Source organism: Clytia hemisphaerica, unplaced genomic scaffold (assembly GCF_902728285.1).
Source record: "Clytia hemisphaerica strain Z4C2 unplaced genomic scaffold, Clytia hemisphaerica genome assembly, whole genome shotgun sequence".
NCBI lineage: Eukaryota > Metazoa > Cnidaria > Hydrozoa > Leptothecata > Clytiidae > Clytia > Clytia hemisphaerica.
This window is the reverse complement of record NW_027103384.1, coordinates 215,979-235,894: the sequence shown is the minus strand read 5'-3', so window position 1 is coordinate 235,894 and position 19,916 is coordinate 215,979. Positions and strand designations below refer to the sequence as shown.

The 19,916-nt window shown below is 35.0% G+C and overlaps 1 protein-coding gene across 1 annotated transcript in view; it reads left to right on the top strand.

Moving 5' to 3' along the window:
- The window catches only part of LOC136824780 (tetratricopeptide repeat protein 29-like), a 46,963-nt gene extending 30,019 nt beyond the window's left edge, over nucleotides 1-16,944 (top strand). The window contains exons 3-8 of the mRNA XM_067080755.1: nucleotides 985-1,202; nucleotides 5,475-5,803; nucleotides 7,158-7,230; nucleotides 10,267-10,444; nucleotides 14,831-14,954; nucleotides 16,436-16,944. Of these exons, the coding sequence (XP_066936856.1) occupies nucleotides 985-1,202; nucleotides 5,475-5,803; nucleotides 7,158-7,230; nucleotides 10,267-10,444; nucleotides 14,831-14,954; nucleotides 16,436-16,786 (1,273 nt within the window). The 3' untranslated portion in view covers nucleotides 16,787-16,944. The remainder of the gene's footprint in view (nucleotides 1-984; nucleotides 1,203-5,474; nucleotides 5,804-7,157; nucleotides 7,231-10,266; nucleotides 10,445-14,830; nucleotides 14,955-16,435) is intronic.
- Nucleotides 16,945-19,916: the final 2,972 nt, after the last annotated feature.

Sequence of the window (19,916 nt, the reverse complement as noted above, 5' to 3'; positions counted from 1 at the left end):
CATCGAATGACAAGATTTTTCGATCAACATTTTCTTCAAGGTGAACCCTATTGCTTAATACTTTCCTCCAAAATTCTCCAGCGACTTTTTGTCTACAAATTGGGTCTGAAATTGTGTGTGCTTATAAAGAACTTTTTATTTTCTGGCTAGAGAAAATATCTTTTCAAAACAAAATTTAATGGATGCCAAAATTGAACGCAAACTAATTTCGTGGAGCTAAATTTTATTTTATTCTCGTATATTAGAAGGCTAGAAATCTTCGATGCTGATAGTCAGAATGTTCAGAACAGACTTGAGTTCTACTAAAAAGTCGTATTTCGTCGGGCGAGCCTAGAATTTCTTTTGATTTATTAAATAAAAGAAATCAAAAGACTTTAACGACCAATTACCGACAAATTCATCTCCTGTCTTTCTTTATACCTCTATGATTTCACGAAGTGAATTTGTTATTTTGTACCATACTGTTTTCAAACTGTTTTTGTATTTTGTTTTAGAATAATCTGAAGATGAGAATTTTATCTCGAATTATTATGAGAAAAGAATAAGTAACAGTTATCCACGGTACAGAGTACAATTTTGGATATATTTTCTCGTTCAGATTTTTCGTCATATTTTCCGAGTCTTTAGGCGACAATATTGTACTCTGTACCGTGCGATAACTATTACTTATTTTTATCTCATAATAATTCAAGATATACTTCTCATCTTTGCGGACTCCTCAGAATTTTTGCGGACATTTCAAGAATTTTGAAAGACCTACTTACGCAAAAAGAGCTAAAATACGCGAAAATGGCTAAAAAATTCCCGAAAATCGTTTGTAGGCCTAAAGGTATCTCTTCGAAGCAATCTTGTGATTCGGTGCACGAAACAATTTCATGCTTCGAAAGTGCTGGACTAAATATACTCACCAAAGTTGTTTCCTGAAGTTTAATAATAGCGACAGACCTGAATAAAAATTGACTTTGACTCTGTTTTACCTTTCAGCCAACGCAACACTTTTTTTCACAATTTGTGTACCAGTGCTTTGGAAGAAGGGTATCACCAAGCGTTTTGTGAAATCTTTAATTTGGTTGGTGAGGCTCGTAAGAATTTTGCTTCCGAAGAAAATAGACGGAAAGATGCAATCCCTTTAGAAGAGGATCGTGTAAAAGCTACTCATTTAAAAGAAATACTCATTCACATTGAAAAATGGAAACGTCAAGGTATCACTCACTCTACATTATATTTCAACTTTTAAAAAAACTGGCATCTGGAAAACAACTCTGCTTCGCTATGCTTAACGGTGTGATAAGTGACGTGTTACTCGTGCCCACGTCGGTCGTGCGTCTCGCGTGCCTTTGGGAGTTCAGGAAAAAGATTCGTGTGTCCGGACAGAAAAGGCTTGGGCCTGTGTGTTTGTTAGTTCGTTAGTTACCAGTTTTTCTCGAGATTGGCTCATTTAATTTTTCTGGTTTTTTTTTTTAAGTTATCTATAAATGAGACGGAGCCCGATTTTTTACATAAAAGTAGGGTACACCAGCATTGGTAAAAAATGGCTGAAGCAGATTTTCACAAAAACATTTTTCGGCTCAAAAAATATATTTTATCTACAGTATATGGCCCCCAAAACGGAGACGGCCCCAAAAACGTAGGTCGTCATTAAAATGAGGATTCTGACCTGTAGATTTATGAGAATTTTAGACGATTTTTGTTTATTTTGAAAGAATGATGGTTATACTTAAGAGCCATTTTCTGTAAGAGTGGGGCAAAATTTGAGCATCCAGATAGTAATGATTTTAAATGATCTCATTTTTTGATATTTTGTTCTTCAAGGTGAAAAAATGAGAAATCCAAAAGGACAAGTCTCAAAAATCCATAATGGCGGATTTATGGAGTTTTATTTTTAAAGGTTTTGCGAAAATTCAAAAAAGCCAAAAATTAGCTGAGGTAGCAATTTCTAGCCCTAACAACTTTTTGCGCCCTAAAGATCACGTGGATTTTTTTTCATATATTGAAACTATACCAAAAATACTACCAAAATCCGAAAAAAAAAATTTGTGACCATAAGGGCGCGCGCAGCTATGGTGGCCAAAATTAACCTTTAGAGCCCCTAAGGTGGTCTGATTTAGCATTTTAAGAGGAAAAAAAAACAAAGTTAAGCAAATTTTCAATCGATCATATCTTTAAGAGACTTCAAAAATCCACTGAGATATTTTGAGGCTATAAACTAGACCTACTAAGGAAGCCTTGCTGAAAGTTTCAAAAAAATTTGTCGTTGCCGCAAAAAGATACGCCATCTTGAATTTTGCTTCAGATCTGCAAAAATAGCAATTTTTTCGGTCATTTTTGACGGTTACGCAAAGATGGAAATCCTGAAAATGTTATTTTTGTGGCCAAAACCCACCAGTAAACCACTCCAGGTCAAAATTTTGCTTCAAAAAAGTCACAAGGACCATCAGCAGACAGCTAAAAGTGCTTCCAAACCCAGATTACGCAAAGTTTGAAGCCCTCTACAGGAGGTGCTAGAGATTTTCGGGGAATTTGATTTTTTCTGATTCCTTACAAAAAGTTCTTGAAATCCACTTTAAATCAGCTTTCTAATGTACTTGAATAAAATTTCATTGGCTTTCAAAATCTGCTCCCCACCAGAGTTCATGATTTTTAGGGGTCAATTATCGCTTAGTAGCCTATCTTTGAGACACTGTATCTGCAAAACTACTTGAGATATCAAAGTGAAATTTTCAGAGTCTTATTTTCTTGTGTGATAGATCATTAGATCAAATTCTAAGAGGGTGAGGTATCATACTTTCTTTATTCTGGCTCTTAATATTACCCAAATTCACCAAATTTACCTAAAATTTATTTACTTATTTACAGATATTTTAGCCTTTTTATGTGATAAAAAAGAGTTTTAAATCACTTTTTGGGTCTTTTAGATAATATTTCAAGTAAATTATGAATAGATTGTCAAATTTCATGTTTGCAAACTGCTGTTGAAAGGCTGCAAAGCTTGTCAAAATAGCAAAAAAGTGACGTTTTCGGACAAGCAAAAAAATTTTCAATGTAATTTTTTTCCATGATGGTTAGAGATCACAAAGTTCTGTTTGTTGTTTTTGAAAGTCAACTTGGTGGACTATCAGACCCTCAAAGTGAAATTTTCCAGATTTTGGGGCGCAGGCGGCTGGCGCAGCTCAAAGATGCTACTTTTTAAAATTATTACCGCATTTGAACCATAATGGCGCCATATTGAGAAAATTTCAGACTTTGAAAATTAGATTTTTAGGCAGTCCAAATGGTGTTCTTTCATTCTTATTCAATTTTCTGTGAAAATTTCTTCTAGATGGACTGCAAAATGAGCTCAAAGTACACCGAAAATTGAAAAGTTTGTATTTTGGGCCACCATAGCTGCGCGCGCCCTTATGGTCACAAATTTTTTTTTTCGGATTTTGGTAGTATTTTTGGTATAGTTTCAATATATGAAAAAAAATCCATGTGATCTTTAGGGAGCAAAAAGTTATTAGGGCTAGAAATTGCTATCTCAGCTAATTTTTGGCTATTTTGAATTTTCGCAAAACCTTTAAAACCCCATAAATCCACCATTATGGATTTTTGAGACTTGTCCTTTTGGATTTCTCAATTCTTCACCTTGAAGAACAAAATATCCAAAAATGAGATCATTTAAAATTCCTTACTATCTGGATCTGCCCCACTCTTACAGAAAATGGCTCTTAAAAATGAGCATCTTTGCGTCTGATGGGAATATTTTCAACACCAAAATTAGATAAAAACTTTCTACACCTAATGCTGTTAAGAAAATGCAGATACCTCTGTGACTTTAGAGTATGGGTAAAAGATAAAGCATCTTAAAGGTCAACCAGTATTTTGGGGCCCTAGAATCAGCATTGATAAAACGGGAAATTCTAAATATGAGAAACAGCAAAAAATCTTGGAATTCCATTCCTTTCAGCTTGACTTAATAGTTTATAACAAAAAATTAACATTATATATAAAAATGTTCGCTTAATAAGCAAAAACGGCTAATTCTGTCATTTTTTGAAAAATATCTACGAGAAAAATAACTTTTAAAGCTTAATATTTTCAGTTTCAGTTAAGCTGTTTTTCTAAAATTTTCACAGCATATTCCATACATGAATGGAGCTATTTTCAAAAGAGATTGGTTTTCAGAAACTTGATTAAGACGTTGTTAAATCAAAATTGTCATTTTGAAAATTTCTAATTTTTCAGTTTGGACTTTGCAATATCGAAAATCTTGTAATATATTATAAAAATCATAAATTTCTCATCCATCGGGTCATAAATTCAAGGGAAAACACAAATATGTTCATAGTCCCCCCCCACCCCTATTGCCACTGGGCTTAATGATTTAATTTTAACTACACCTACGTTTTGGGGGCCCCAAACCTGCGTTTTGACAACCAGGGGTATACTGTAAAAATTCTATCAAACTAATTTATGCCCAAAACCCTCTAAATCACATTTCCAAACTATAGTCAAAATTTTGTATTTATATCTTAAAGATATCTCGAGAAATCGCCAAAATTGCAAACCTCCGTTTTGGGGGCCATTAGAAAAAAGCTACCTATCTTTAAGCGATTGAAAAATTTTGAAAAAGAACTTCCAGGAAATAAAGTATAGATGTTAAAGTTTTTCATGCAGCAAAAATTTTTGTAAAACCTTTTCCTCTAGATTTCAGAGAGATTTTAAATTTAATCGACGTTTTGGGGGCCACATACTGTATGAGAATCACTATTTATAAGCTCGCAGATTAATGTTCTTAGCCAAATTACTCAATTTTTTGATGAGATGGATGTTTTTTTGCCCATTAAGGCTTAATTTTGAAGAATATTTGTGTCTAGACATAAAATTTTAGTTGGTAGACGTGTTTCTATAGAAAAATAGGTCAAATTCGATATTTTTACAAGCACATCATCAATTATTTAGCTTTTCTCGAGATTGGCTCATTTATTCTTCATGATTATTTTTTTTGCACAAAGGTGCTTATATAAACCCTTGAATGTGACAGACCCGATTTACAGAAAAAAAATTTTGGGAGTCAATTCCAGCCAAAAAAGGGTTTTTTGGACTTTGTTGAAAACTAGATCATTGATTTTTGCTGATTTTTTGCATGGAAAAGTAGGGTACCATCATTAGTAAAAGATGACTGAAGCAAATTTTCCCCAAAGAAAAAATTTCGCCTTAAAAATTAATCTTTATCCATAAGAATCACTATTTATAAGCTTAGATCACTGTTCCTAACCAAATTACTCAAATTTTAGATGAGATACATAACATTTTCTTCCTTCCAGATGAAACGAACAAGGAAATTTAATAAATCTTCACTCTTTGTGCATTCTGAATGATTGTTTTAAATGGTCACGCTGACCTATATGTGTTAAATGCATAAACCAGGTAGGTCCATTAAAGTATCGCTTGTCTTTTCTCAAAGTAATAATTTTATGGATATTTTTTTTCAGGACGAGTAGACAAAATGTATGATGAGCAACTGGCGTTGGCAACTTACTTTGATGAACATCAAGATTTTTTTTTGGCCGATCATTTTTATCTTTGTGCCTATAACACCAGCAAACAGATAAGAAGTGACGGTGGTAAAAAGGAAGCAGAAGCAAACCAAAATCTCGGAAAGGTTTCCGAGCGGAAGAAAGAGTATAAAAATGCTATTGAACTTTATGAGAAGTTTTACCGTTTGAGTAAAGATAAACCCTGGAATACGTCTGATGGTATATTGTTGAGCAATGTTGGATGCCGTTATTTGCTTTCAGCCCACGTTTCTTTTGCGGAACAGGTTTAACTTTTTTACTATTTGATCATAACTTTAGCCTTGTTTGTTTAGGTTCTAGACGTGAAATTTGGTTAGATTTAACTCTTACAGCCCCCTAGAAAATAAGCTTTTAGGAAAAGAAGATTTTTGAAATGTCTTTTTTAAGCAAAACAAATCTATTTTGAAGATTTTTTATTAAATATTGCGACATAGGTAACTGTTATATCGAAATCTGTCAAACCTTTAAAACTCGGCATTCTTTGTTGTCGCATTTACAACGAAGCGATGGTTTGCATCGTTATTTATACTATTTGTATGGCCCCAAAAATGTAGACTGCACTCGTCCAACATTTAAGTTTTGATACAAATGAGAGTTAGTCGAAATAAGATGATTTTAGATTATTTTGGTAGGTTGTTTTCTTCTTTTAAAAATATGTTTTTGTTTGTTTAAAACCTTTGGAACTCTTGTGTAGCTCCTTAGACGTTGAAATTAAGTCATAAAGATAGGGGTATAGAAAAAACTCTTTTCAAAAATCCAGGTGTCTTGAAAAGTTGAATGAGAGATATAGCATCTTTACGTCTACCAACATTTTAGGGACCTAAGTACATACCCCCTCAATGAAAATGAAAAACAAAAGTTACTTGTTTTCAAGGAACTGAAGAATATTGTAAAAATAAAGACTTTTGAAAAAAAAACTTTTGGGAAAAAAAGTAGGGATGCTGATTTTTTTAAAGCAGAACAGGGGGGGTCAAGCGGTTAGTACAAGACACTATGCCTACTACCTGCTTTTTCGCAAGAAGTTAGTAACACCACCACCTTTTGTACACTTAGTACAAAGTGAATTTTGGGTCAAATTTACATACACCACCCTTGAAAATGGCTTTTTGACCATCATAAAAGCAATGAAATCGGATAAAACAAAACCTAATATCTTAAATGTTTCAATTTTCTATTTTTCAAAGGGAAATTACAACACTTTTGAGTGTTTTAGAATATGAAATTTCTATGACAATCTACAAATCGTTTTGAAAACATTCGAAAAGTGACGTCAAGATTAGGATTTTTGAAAACACAGGCAAAATGTCCACGACTCGCTAATCTGACATTCGAACAACGGACGTTAATTGCCGGGATTAACTAATCGAAATTTAATCGCGATTAGCGCTGATGGGGATTTAATCTAATCGACTTTACCGGGCCCTGTGTATCCAAAACGTTTTCAAAATTAACCGATATATTGGAGGCCATACACTATAATTAAAACTTATCAACAAATTTATAATAACTGTTTACCATGTTAAAAGATGTTCTGAACAAACGATAGTGGTACAATCTGCATGTTTTTGAAGTTAAGAGATTTTCATTGTTTTTCTTTAGCTTTACCCTTACTCTGAAATGCGTAAAGATGTCCTTGACCATTTGCACACAGCCCATCAGCTGGCTAAAGAAGGTATGTTTTAAAAGACTTCTGTATCAATCCCTGGTGTAGCAAATTATTTTAATTCCCTGTAAAATGATGACCTCTCTAGGTAAAATAAACATATTTGGTTTGAAAGAACTGATCGCTGAAAGCTAATAATGATTAGTTGAAGAGTTATGAATTTGTTCTTATAAAGTTGATGCTTATAAGGAAAATAAATGTTTCATTCTAAGCACAATTCCATATTTGCTTTGAAAGAACTGATCACCGAAAGCTAATAATGATTGGGTTAAGAGTTGTGAATTGTGTTCTTTTAACTAAGTTGATGCTTATAAGAAAAATAAATATTTCTATTTTAAGCACAATCCCATGTTTGCATTAAAAGAATGATCGCTGAAAGCTAATAATGATTGGTTAAAGAATTATGAACTGTGTTCTTATAATTAAGTTGATGCTTATAAGAAAAATAAATGTGGACTTGATTGTTTATTGAAGTATTTGATCAAATATCTAAGTCCAAAGAAGGTAAAAGTCAAGGTAAGATTATCAAGAGGTCTACCCTTGATATAAAAGATTGGGCTTTACATATCTGCGCAGAAATTTAATTACATATTTGCGCAGCTCGAAATTACATATCTGCGCAAAATATTTACATATATGTGCAGAAATTACATATCTGCGCATAACAAGTGTTCATTTACAAGTTTATTTTGAGGTGGGGAGTCACTATCTACCAGTTTCTCAAACAAAAAATTGAGAAACGAATAGGAAAGTTTATTTGGAATTGTTTCTTTATAAATCTATTCGAAAGGTCAAAAAGTTGAATTCGAAATGTTGAATTCGAGCATTCCTACCGTGGCTTGTTAGTGTCGTGTATAAATTACTTATACTTACGGGTTCTAAGTCAACTTACAAGCACTAAGTCAACTTAGTAGTTCTAAGTTGTAAGTCAACTTAGAAGTACTAAGTCGACTTAGAAGTGCTAAGTCAACTTAGAACTGTTAAGTCAACTTAGAAGTACTAAGTCGACTTAGAAGTGCTAAGTCAACTTAGAAGTGCTAAGTCAACTTAAGAGTGCTAAGTCAACATAGGAGTGTTAGTCAACTTAGGAGTGCTAATAGTCCAGGGAAAGTGTGCATCAATTGTGCGTTTTTGACTAGAAAGCATGAAATTTGGTACAGTGGTACCTTAGGGGGTAAGAAACATTTTAAGCCTCTGACCCACTTCCGGAACACCTGTTTGTGTATTTTACAGACCAGAATGCCTCCATTGCAAAAAAAAAAATTTTATCTTCAAAGCATGTCATATGATATATCGTTGGAATGGTTTTCTCACACTGATTCTAAAAAACATCACAACATATATCTGCAAATGGACTGGGTCCGAGTTATGAGCCACGGAAGTAATTTACAGACCAGTCTGCATGCCCGAAAATTTTTTTTATTTTTGTTCCAAAACATGTCATATCATATACCGTTGGAAAGGTATTTTTACACTGATTCTAAAAAACATCACAACATGCATCTAAAAATGGACTGGGTCCGAGTTATAGGCCATGGGAGTATTTTACAGACCAGAATGGCTCCTGGCCCATAACTCGGACCTAGTCCATTTTCAGATACATGTTGTGATGATTTTTAGAATCAGTATGAAAAAAACCTTTACAACGGTATATGATATGCCATGTTTTGGAACAAAAATAAATTATTTTTTTTCAGGCATGCAGACTGGTCTGTAAATTACTTCCGTAGCTCATAACTCGGACCCAGTCCATTTGCAGATATATGTTGTGATGTTTTTTAGAATCAGCGTGAGAAAACCTTTCCAACAACATATCATATGACATGTTTTGAAGACAAAAATTTTTTTCTTGCCTGGGAGGCATTCTGGTCTGTAAAATACACAAACAGGTGTTTCGGAAGTGGGTCAGAGGCTTAAAATGTTTCTTACCCCCTAAGGTACCACTGTACCAAATTTCATGCTTTCTAGTCAAAAATGCACAATTGTATTCATTTTTAGCACACTTTCCCTGGACTATAAGTCAACTTGGTAGTGCTAAGTCAACTTAAAGTGCTAAGTCGACTTACGAGTGCTAAGTCAACTTACAAGTACTAAGTCTACTTAATAGGGCTAAGTTGTAAGTCAACTTAGAAGTACTAGGTCGATTTAGAAGTACTAAGTCGATTTAGTAGTACTAAGTCATAAGTTAACTCCATAAGAAGCCTTCCATTGTTGTGTATATAAAAGGGGTACATATTGATGTGCAAAGCAAGGGTAGGCATATAATGTTGTGTACGGCAATAATGGGCATGTTTTGTGGCCAAGGTCATAAGGGTTGGTCTAAAAAGCAGGGTAGCCAACAGGGCCGGCGAATTAATTTTGAAAGTGGAGGGGCCAAATAGTAAGTGTCTAAGGAGGCGCCACCATGGTTGGTTGGTTTTTTTTTCTTAGCAAAAAAGTGGGGGGGGGCCATGGCCAATTGGGGTTTAATTTTTATCAACTTGGCAATTAAGTCGACATAGCACTTCTAAGTCGACTTAGCACTTCTAAGTTGACTTAGCACTCGTAAGTCGACCTATCACTTCTAAGTTGACTTAGCACTACCAAGTTGACTTAGCACTACTAAGTCGACTTAGAACCTCTAAGTATAAGTAGTTTAAACATGGCACCAACAAGCCACGGTACATCTCCTGAAATTGTTTTTGCGTGACAAGAGATAAAAAACTTCCACCGAAAAATAATTCAATCGAAAGATATGGTCCAAAGTTTATCACTGATTGACTTTGAAAATCTTAACAAGTAGTTGATTTTCTTCTTCTTCTTCACTTTTCATCTTCATTTTCCATTTATTTCAAATTTTTCTTTTTGACAATATTCCACCACGAAATATCGTTTTTAACGAGCACAAAACCGCTATTTCATTCGAATTGTACCAAAAGTTATATATTGAGACTTTATGATTGGTGAATACATTTATTTATCTCAGTTTCGTCATGTTGAATCACTTTGGGTAATTAGATCTCAATAAACAATTTTTATTTATTGACTATCTAATATTTGTATCAGGCTCTATAACGGAAGAAGTTGGTCGTATCGGTTATTTGATCGGAAACAAGTACGACTTTTATGGTGATCAGCAGTCAGCTTTGCAGTACCACACAGAATATTACAACTTTTGCAAACAAACCGGAGATGATATTGGCCTAGGAAAAGCGTGTCAGGCACTTGCAGTGGCGAACAAAAGGTAAGGGCCACGAATTTCCCGAAATTAACTTATAGACGGACCATGTTTTGAGGCCTTTTAAGGCCTAGAAGCTTGGTAATCGTCACTTGTTTTGTAAATTTCGTTTAAGCGCGTATTAGTGAGCCAGCCAAACTAATTTTTCTTTCCTGTGAGTAAGCACCTAGCACCTGACTAAGCACCTTTTACGCTTAAATAGCCCTGTTCTTATCGATCACGTGGACGTACACACTATATCAAAATTTACTAAAATAGCACATAGACGTCACAAATTAAATTTTCTTGTAGACAAAATGCGAGCTCTGTTTTACCATTAAGTTTTAACCCTTTAAGTGCCACGGCTTTATTCAAAGACTCTTTCTGTTTACCGCGCTTTGTTTTGTTTACGCGGCAAAACAAAAGGTTGTATGTCTTTTACAATTTACAAACGAAAAAACTCAAGCCCCTTCGGGAAAATTAGGAAGTCCATCTTTTACAATTTACATTGGAAAAACTCTAGCCTGGATATCCAGACTGTAAACTATTTCACAGTTTAGTCTTTTAATCTTATGTTCTGGTTTACAGCCTGGTCTCCCTAGAGCGATTTGCATTCTCCATATGAGAATGCAGTCCGCTTGCTTGCGCTCACTTCGCTAAAGCCGTAAGGACTTATCTACACGACACAGACTAATTTGAAGCAGAAATAGGATAGTCCTCCACTTGCTAGTGAGGATAGAGCTTTCTGTTACATGAAAACATGAAAAAGAAGAAAACAGAGGCAAGTTCATTTTCCAAGAAAACATGGTCTGATGGTTGGTCATGATATTGCATGCAAACTTGTTCATGGACTCTGGTGTAATCTTTGGATGTTTTAAATGGTTTTAGACCTTGTAAGGCTGCTTTAATTAAGTTCTGTTTTGCTGCCCTGGGTTGGCTAGGAAAGTTTTGCAAACATGGGTTTGCACTTTCATTCTCTAGGGAGACCAAGCTCTATAATTTTAGAACTTTGTTGTATGTTGAGGTAAATTTTGTTTTTTCTAAAATTTTGAGCTTGGATATCCAGGCTAGAAAAACTCAAGCCCATTTGGGAATGAAATTATCTTTTTTGTTCTCTTTTCTCTTGACATATTCATTAAAATGAAGGAATTTGAATTACTTTTTATATGAGCCTTTTAACTCATTATTTATGGTTTATGCTTTAAACTTATTAGAAAATCATTCAGTTTGTGCGTTGAAGTTGTGTAAATGCTTTTATCTTATCACTTGTCTTTATTTTATGAACCCTCTCGTAACCCCATTTGGTCAAAAAAGTTTCTTTTACAAATTACGTCATATGGCAATAGAGAAAACATTTTTCATAATAACTTGTCATCTGGCAATATAGCTCAAAAGTGTTCTTCGTTATAAATCGTCATTTGGCAATAGAGTTAAAAATTAAAAGTGAAAACATGACTTAAAATTGTGCCATCTGGCAAATAAAGAGAAATTCGGGATGACCAGTTTGTCATTGGCATTGGCATACTTGAGAACATTTTTTTTAGTCGCGGCAAACAAAAGAACTTTTTCTAAAAAAGCGAGGCAAACAGAAAGAGTCTTTCAATAAAGCCGTGGCACTTAAAGGGTTAAGCTAGAAAATGGAAAGTTATTTATAAGCACACGCAATTTTTAGACAAAAAGTCGCTGGAGAATTCTAGAGGAGAATATCAAGCAATTGAGTTCACATTGAAGAAAACATTAATTGAAAAATTGTCATTTGATGAAGGATTGCCAAGTTTAGCGGCCTTTTTTTAGTAATATTCTCTTACACCGATGTCAGAAACAATGGATCTTCGTCTCATCTTATCAGCTCTGAAATGAGCCAATAAGGTTTCACCAATTGACAAAAGAGCTCATTAAAAATACACGATACATGAGATTATGATCATGCAAACCTCGTAACTTTTTGGACCTACCCCGGTGGGTCATTAACCGATGTCCGTCCGTCCGTCCGTCTGTTACCAGCTTTTCTCAGGATTGGCTCATTAGTTTTTTCTGATTTTTTGCACAATGATGCAAAATGGCAATGCCCAAAATATGACGTAGCCCGATTTTCGAAAAAATATATATTTGGGCAAATTTGGGCCAGAAACTGCCTAAAAATAGGGTTTTTTGAACTTTGTGCAAAATCATGTCATTACTTTTTTCTGATTTTTTGTACAAAGATGGAGGGCAAGATTCTCTAAAGAATGACTGGAGTGGTTTTTCCTGGAAAATTCTTATTCGCCTTAAAAGACTGATTTTCGTATTTTGGGGAAATTCCCTTTAACCAAATAAGAAAATATAGCTTTTCTCAATGTTGACTCATAATTTTTTTCTGATTTTCATTTGACTTTTTCCTTATTTCTTTGTTTTTTCACACAAAAACATTATTGATAACAATGCCCACCATTAAGCATGATTCAATTATCAATAAAACTGATTTTTGCAACCGGAACTTTCTATTTCTATTTTCCCTACTCCCCTTCCCTCTTCCCCCATCAACAATCAATGATAAATTAAATGTTTTATGCATTTTCGCAAAACGCTATATCGTCTGACTGATTGTTTTCATTTTTCTCCTTATTACCTTATTATCTAGCTTTCATCGTTAGGTAGGTCCATTCAGCATGTTGCTTGTTTTTTTTGTTTTTTTAATACAAATTTACAAGCTAGGCTCACAGTGGTCTAGCCGACCTTATTTTACACTATTCTTGAATCGTATTTTGAGGGATGGTTTTCCCATGCATTTCTTTGAAGGTTTTGATTGACTTTGCTGTGACGACATTTCTCGGCAGTCTATTCCAGGTTGGCACACATCTGTAATAAAAGGATTTCGTTTGTGGTCCGTGGAAACCGTCATTCGAGGAGTTAGGTAGAAGCTCATGAGCCTATCTTCAATTTGGACGCGGACGTTTAGTCAACTTGTCAGGTATTGTTGTTTTGTCGTAGTAGTGGGGGTGTTTGTAAATCTGTACCATATCACAAAATCGTCTTTGAAATTCGAGTGTTGGTATACCGAGAATTTTGAGCCTATCACAACGAAAGGCTGCGGTACGTTGAGACCAATCTTGTTGCGCGTCTTTGCACTCCCTCAAGTAAGTTAACGTGTTTACGTAATTTTGGTGACCAAACTGATTGTGCGTACTCAAGGTGTGGTCGGACAAATGTTAAATATAGCGTACGGAGGATCTCCGGAGTTAAGTTGGTGAAACCCCGTTTGATGACACCAAGCATTGAGTTGGCTTTTTTTAGTTGATTGGCTGTATGGTCGTCAAATGTCAATTCAGCATCAACCAATATACCCAGGTCTTTTTGTTCAAATACATGCTCAAGCTGATTATCACCAAGACAATACGGGTGAGTGTGTTTTATATTTACGAATTTGCCGAGTGTAAGGATGTGACATTTATCCGGATGGAACTGTAAGAGCCAATCGTTGGAGCATGTTTCGAGTGTGTCTATATCACTTTGTATGACAAGGGAGTCATAGACTGAATCTACTTCTTTGAAGATCTTTGTATCATCTGTGAAAAGTAGCAGATCCGAAATCACCTTGTCAGGCAAATCATTTATGTACAGTACAAAGAGTAGAGGGCCCAAGACACTTCCTTGTGGTATTACACTTAATACACTATCTACGTTGGATTTTGATTGGTTTACTTTGACCAACTGCTTCCTTCCACTCAGAAACGATGAAATCCTACGATGAGGCACGGTATCAAATGCTTTAGCGAAATCAAAATAGATGCAGTCTACAACTTTTCCGTCAGATACACTTTCGCAGCACCTGTCGAAATATTTCAATAGTTGAGTAACAGTGGAACGTCTACTGATGGAGCCATACTGCTTATCTTCATCATAAGTCCTGTTGAGTGTTGTTTTGCATGCTTATCCATATTTTAAAGACACTGTTTACAATGTTTGATGGCCAAATAGTGCTTGTATTTATGGATTTTGTCAATTTCACTGTAGACCCAGCTCACCAAATTTGAAAAATGACCCTCTTAACACCACCAAACTCTTGTTCTTTTATTGAATTCGTCATTGTTATCATAAATACTTATCGAAAACAATTCAAAACTCTCATCCAACCAAACCTGTATAGAATAAGGTTTTAGTTTTGGATGGACGCTTTATTTGAAATTACCAACACTACGGTTAGATAAGCAAAGTTTCTAGCTATTCCTAAATGTTCAATTATCTTTTAATTGATAGATTTTTTATGTTTTTCATATATGGTTGTTTCTACTGAGCTCTGCAAAAAACTGAGACCATATGGTATATATAAAAGGGTCGGATAGACAGCTTAAGGCTTGGGAATCAAGTTTTTTTTTCTTGTGCTACTTTGAAAGTCACCAAAAATGTGCTTTGAATGCTTATTTTATCTTCCAGACAAGGGAATTACGACCAAGCCATCGAGAACCTGAAACAATTGTTAAAAGTCACGTCCAGCTCAAGTGATATCGAAATAAGACAACAAGCTTGCAGTGATATTGGTATCGTTTACAATTTAATGGTATGTCAAAAAAACGTCTGCCTTGTCCTTATATTACAGAAACTTACATTTGAAATCCTTGAATGAGCTATCTACCGATCCAGGAATTTTCTTTTTTATCAGTGCTAAGATAATACTTTTTTATCCAAAACTTTCAAGTATGTATTGTTCTTAGCTGAATAGAAAAAAGCTGAAAATTTATTCAACAAAACTTGTGGGCGAAAGAGGTACCGTGAAAAGCACATGCCGAAATTATATTCCGACCTGTGCCGACCAATCGAGATTCTTTTTAGCGAGCAGGGAAAAGTATTCACGACGTCAATCCAAAATTGATACTTCTATTCCCGTCGTTGAAAACACAACTCAAAAACGTCATCAAAACTTTTTAAAAAGAGTCAATGATATAGAATCATAACATAAAGGTCTGACTGTTATTTCGATTCCATTAAAGCAGGGATATGTTATAGCGGAGCTGGATAACGCACGTTTGAAAAAGCCTTGTTCTATCTCTGTCCCTGACATTAAAATTTGATATGAAATTTAACTTTTTTAATTACAAACTCGTGAAATTTCATCTTAGCCAATGATTCTGCTGCAGCATTTATCCTTCCCGATTAAAAACTTTTAATTATCAAGAGGGTCTGTAAAACATTGGTGAATGACAATTTAATAAGAAATTTCTTCTGTGAAATTATAAATATCACTTTTTAATTTGAAATGCCGCGCTATACCGCGGGGTGCCTCACTTTCTAACTGATATTTTCAGATAGCGAGTCGGTATGTCTGATTATGGAATTTTTAAAGAGGAATAATGAAAGCTTCTCAAATTCATAACACACGCTGATAAAATTAGAATTCATTTAAATTAAATAACGGTTTTGTGCTTGCTGAAAAGATGAGTTAAGGAAAACCTTAAGGAAACTTATTTTTGCGGGAACTAATTTTGGCGGGCAGCAAAAATCCTAAAAAGAATTAATTTTGGTGGGAACTCATTTTGGCGAATGGCAAAATTTTTAATTTTGGCGGGAACTCAATTTGGCGAATAACAGCGTAAATTTGTTCTATTTTGCCTTATTTTGAGCAACTTTGATGAATTTCAGGGTTCGTTCAGGCAAAAAAATTAATTTTGGCGAGTGAGCAAAATATTTAATTTTGGCGGGAACTAATTTTGGCGAATTTCGTCTAAATTCGCCAAATCCTCCAAAATTAGTTCCCGCCAAAATTCGAGTTCCTTTAAGGTTAAGAAAGGTAAGTAAGTCTACAACATCAGTCAGAGCCGACCCGAAGGCTCTTCTTTCGATAGCTATCCATCTGAAAGTAGAGGAGGTCCTCTTTCTTCCTAGATTACTCCACCCTTGATCTTTTTCTTAATTGCTGACACCAAGAAGAGAGGTATTGAATTTGAACCCACGATCTTGTGCACCGGATGCTCTATCACTGCTCTACTGTGGCCTTTTACCGATATGGTATTACCAATAACGAATTTTTACTTTATTCATCAGGGCAAATATGAGCAAGCAGCGAATTATTTCAGACAATCGTACGAGTTGTCGTTGAACAAGCTACCCCAATGCAAATTGAAACATTCAAGTTGTGAATATGGCATTTCCCTAGCGCACGGTCTACTAACCGGCGAATCGGAAAGTATATCTTTCAATAATAAAAAGAGCATCGAAAGTTTGCTCTTTTGGAAAAGCGAGAGACTTCAAAATTTTTCTTCCGATCATGTGACTTTCACGATGTTTGAAACGTTGAAGAATCGACAGGAAGAAGAACAGAAACTCAAAGAAAGAAGAAAATCCAGATCGTTGGAAAGAAACGAATTACAAAATGACTGGATGAAAGAAGGTTGATTGGCATACATCTTGTTTTATTATGGTAAAATTAACTTGTCGATAATTGAATAGATATTGTTTATATCCTATTTGTTTAACAATTGTGTTATTTTTCTACGAAATGTTATTTTCAAAACTAAAATTTCAATAAGCACTAGAGTCTACTTCTAGCTGAACTTTGCTTTTTGATATTTTTTGATGACGCTGAATCCAGTGAGGTATACTAGGAGCAATTGACGAGGTCGCCATTTTGAATGAAAAACAGCATGAAACACTCTTTTTTTCATAAGCGTACGGGAAAATGGGGTTGGAGCCTCATTATGATTATGCTTATCGAAAACTCGGAAAATGGCCACTTTTGACCCATTTTAGCCGCACTTTCATATTTAATCCCTGAAATACGACTAATAATATTGTTGTGGAATCGTTTATCCACGCAGTTCTACAAAAAATTGCAAAGGGGTGACTTGGGTCCATTTCAGCTTGGTTCTATTTTTCTGTGTAGAGCGGATGTCATAAGACATGACCGTACATGTCGCAGACAAACTTTAGGATATCTTCGTACATATCTCCAGATACTATTGGGGCTTTTCCCAAGCGTGAAAACAGTTCCACGCATTCTTTTTTCCTCGCCATCAATTGAATGGTTTTATATACCATATCGATGCCGGTGGAAGTGTGAATCCCTAGAAAGGCTTTGACATAGCAAATCTACCGTGTGTCCCTCAAAAAAGTTTCCCTCTTTAAAGTGAAATTTCTCAATTTGTATTAGCCTGGATATCCAACCTCAAAATTTTAGAAAAAACAGAATTTACCCGAATTTACCTACATACAAAGTTCTAAAATTATAGAGCTTTGTCTCCCTAGAGAATGAAAGTGCAAACCCATGTTTCCAAACCTTTCCTAGCCAACCCAGGGCAGCAAAACAGAAATTAAAGAAAAGCAGTGTTACAAGATCTAAAACCATTTAAAACATCCAAAGATTAGACCAAAGTACATAAACAAGTTTGCATGCATTATCTTGACCAACCATGTTTTCTTGGAAAATAAAATTGCCTCTGTTTTCTTTTTTTTTTATGTTTTCATGTACCAGCTGTATCTTCACATCGACCTTAACAAGTGGAGGATTATCCTCTTTTTGTTTCAGAATTGTTCTGCGCCATGTACAATCTACAATCCTTACGGGGTTTAGCGGGGTGAGCGCAAGGAAGCGGACTGCATTCTCATACGAGAATGCAAATCGCTCTAGGGAGACCAGGCTATAAACCAGAACATAAAATATAAAAAACTAGACTTTCAAATAGTTTACAGCCTGGATATCCAGGCTAAATTTGTATCAGGGTGTCTACGGGACCTTGAAAATGAACCACCCAACCTTGAAAACCTTGAAAACTATCAATTTTCTTGGAAAAACCTTGAAAGCCTTGAAAAATCGTTAAAAACCTTGAAAAGCGCTTTTTCCTATTCAATATCATGAATAAGGCCGAGGTAAACGATTCCAACATTCCATCCAACATGCCATTTTCTCTCTGTTGGACGGAATGTTGGAATCGTTTACTCGAATGCAAAAATCGGAAAGGAAGAAAAAATTATGTTGGAAGAAGAAAAAAAGGGTTGGATGGGAGTTTGATCGCCATCAAACATTTTGTCCAACATTTACTTCTTTTTTTCGTGTTGGATCAGGTTGGATTCGTTTACTCAGCTCACATCCAACACTTGAAAGGAGGGAATGACGTCATTAGAAATAGAATCGAATGTTTTTTGTCAAAAATTCGAAAAATCTCGTAACAAATTTAAAAAGATGGTAGAGAAGCTACTAGCTCGAATGTTTTTTTTTCGGAAAATAAACCAAGGGGGAGGGGCACTGAAATTAAGCGATCTATGAACCTATAAAGGTACGTTTTTCAGGCTTCCCAAAATGCACTATAAGTGTGTAAAAAATGAGAACCATTTTTTGCCTTGAAATAGATAAATAATTTTCTCGAGATTGGCTTATTAGTTTTTTCTGATTTTTGACACAAATATGCAAAATGGCAATGCCCAAAATGTGACGTAGCCCGATTTTCGAAAAAAAATTCATTTCCGGCCGAAAATGCCGGAAATATGCCGGAAAAACCGGTTTTTTGGCATTTTCTCAAGATTTCATCATTAGTTTTTTCTGATTCTTTGCACAAAGATGCGTATGAGCAATGCCCAAAACTTGGCCGAGTCCGATTTTTGAGAAAAAATCTCTTCCGGTCGAAAATGCCGGAAATCGCCGTTTTTGCAGATTTTCACCGCCGGAAATCGCCGTGTTTGCAGACTTTCATCGGACTTTTTCCTTATATTTCGTTGTTTTTTCACACAAAAACATTATTAATAGCAATGTCCACGATCAAGCATGGTTCAATTGTCAATAAAACTGTTTTTGAAGCCGGAATTTTATAAAAATCGCCGGAACAGCCGATTTTCGCCGGAAAAACGGTATTTCTTGAATTTCTTGAGCTGTACCTTATATCTTTTTATGAAATTTTGCACACTGATGCAAAATGTCAATACCTAAATTGTGACGGAGCCCGATTTTCGAAAAAATTTCATTTCCGGCCGAAAATACCGGAAATATGCCGGAAAAACTGTTTTTTTTGGCATCTTCTCGAGATTTTATCATTAGTTTTTTCTGATTTTTTGCTCAAAGATGCGTATTAACAATGCCCAAATCATGGCCGAGTCCGATTTTAGAGAAAAAAAATTTTCCGGAGGAAAATGCCTGAAATATGCCGGAAATCGCCGTTTTTCTAGATTTCCATTGGACTTTTCCCTTTTAATTGGTTGTTTTTTCATTCAAAAACATTATTAATAGCAATGCCCACCATCAAGCATGTTTCAATTGATTTTTGAAGCCGGAACTATTTTAAAAGTCGCAGGAACAACCTATTTTCGCCGGAAAAACAGTATTTCTAGAATTTTTCGAGCTGTACTTTATATTTTTTTATGAAATTTTGCACACTGATGCAATATGACAATACCTAAAATGTGACGGAGCCTGATTTTCGAAAAACATTTTTTTCCGGCCGAAAATGCCGGAAATATGCCGGAAAAACCGGTTTTTTGACATTTTCTCGAATTTTCATTTCTAGTTTTTTCTGTTTTTCGCAGAAAGATGCATATT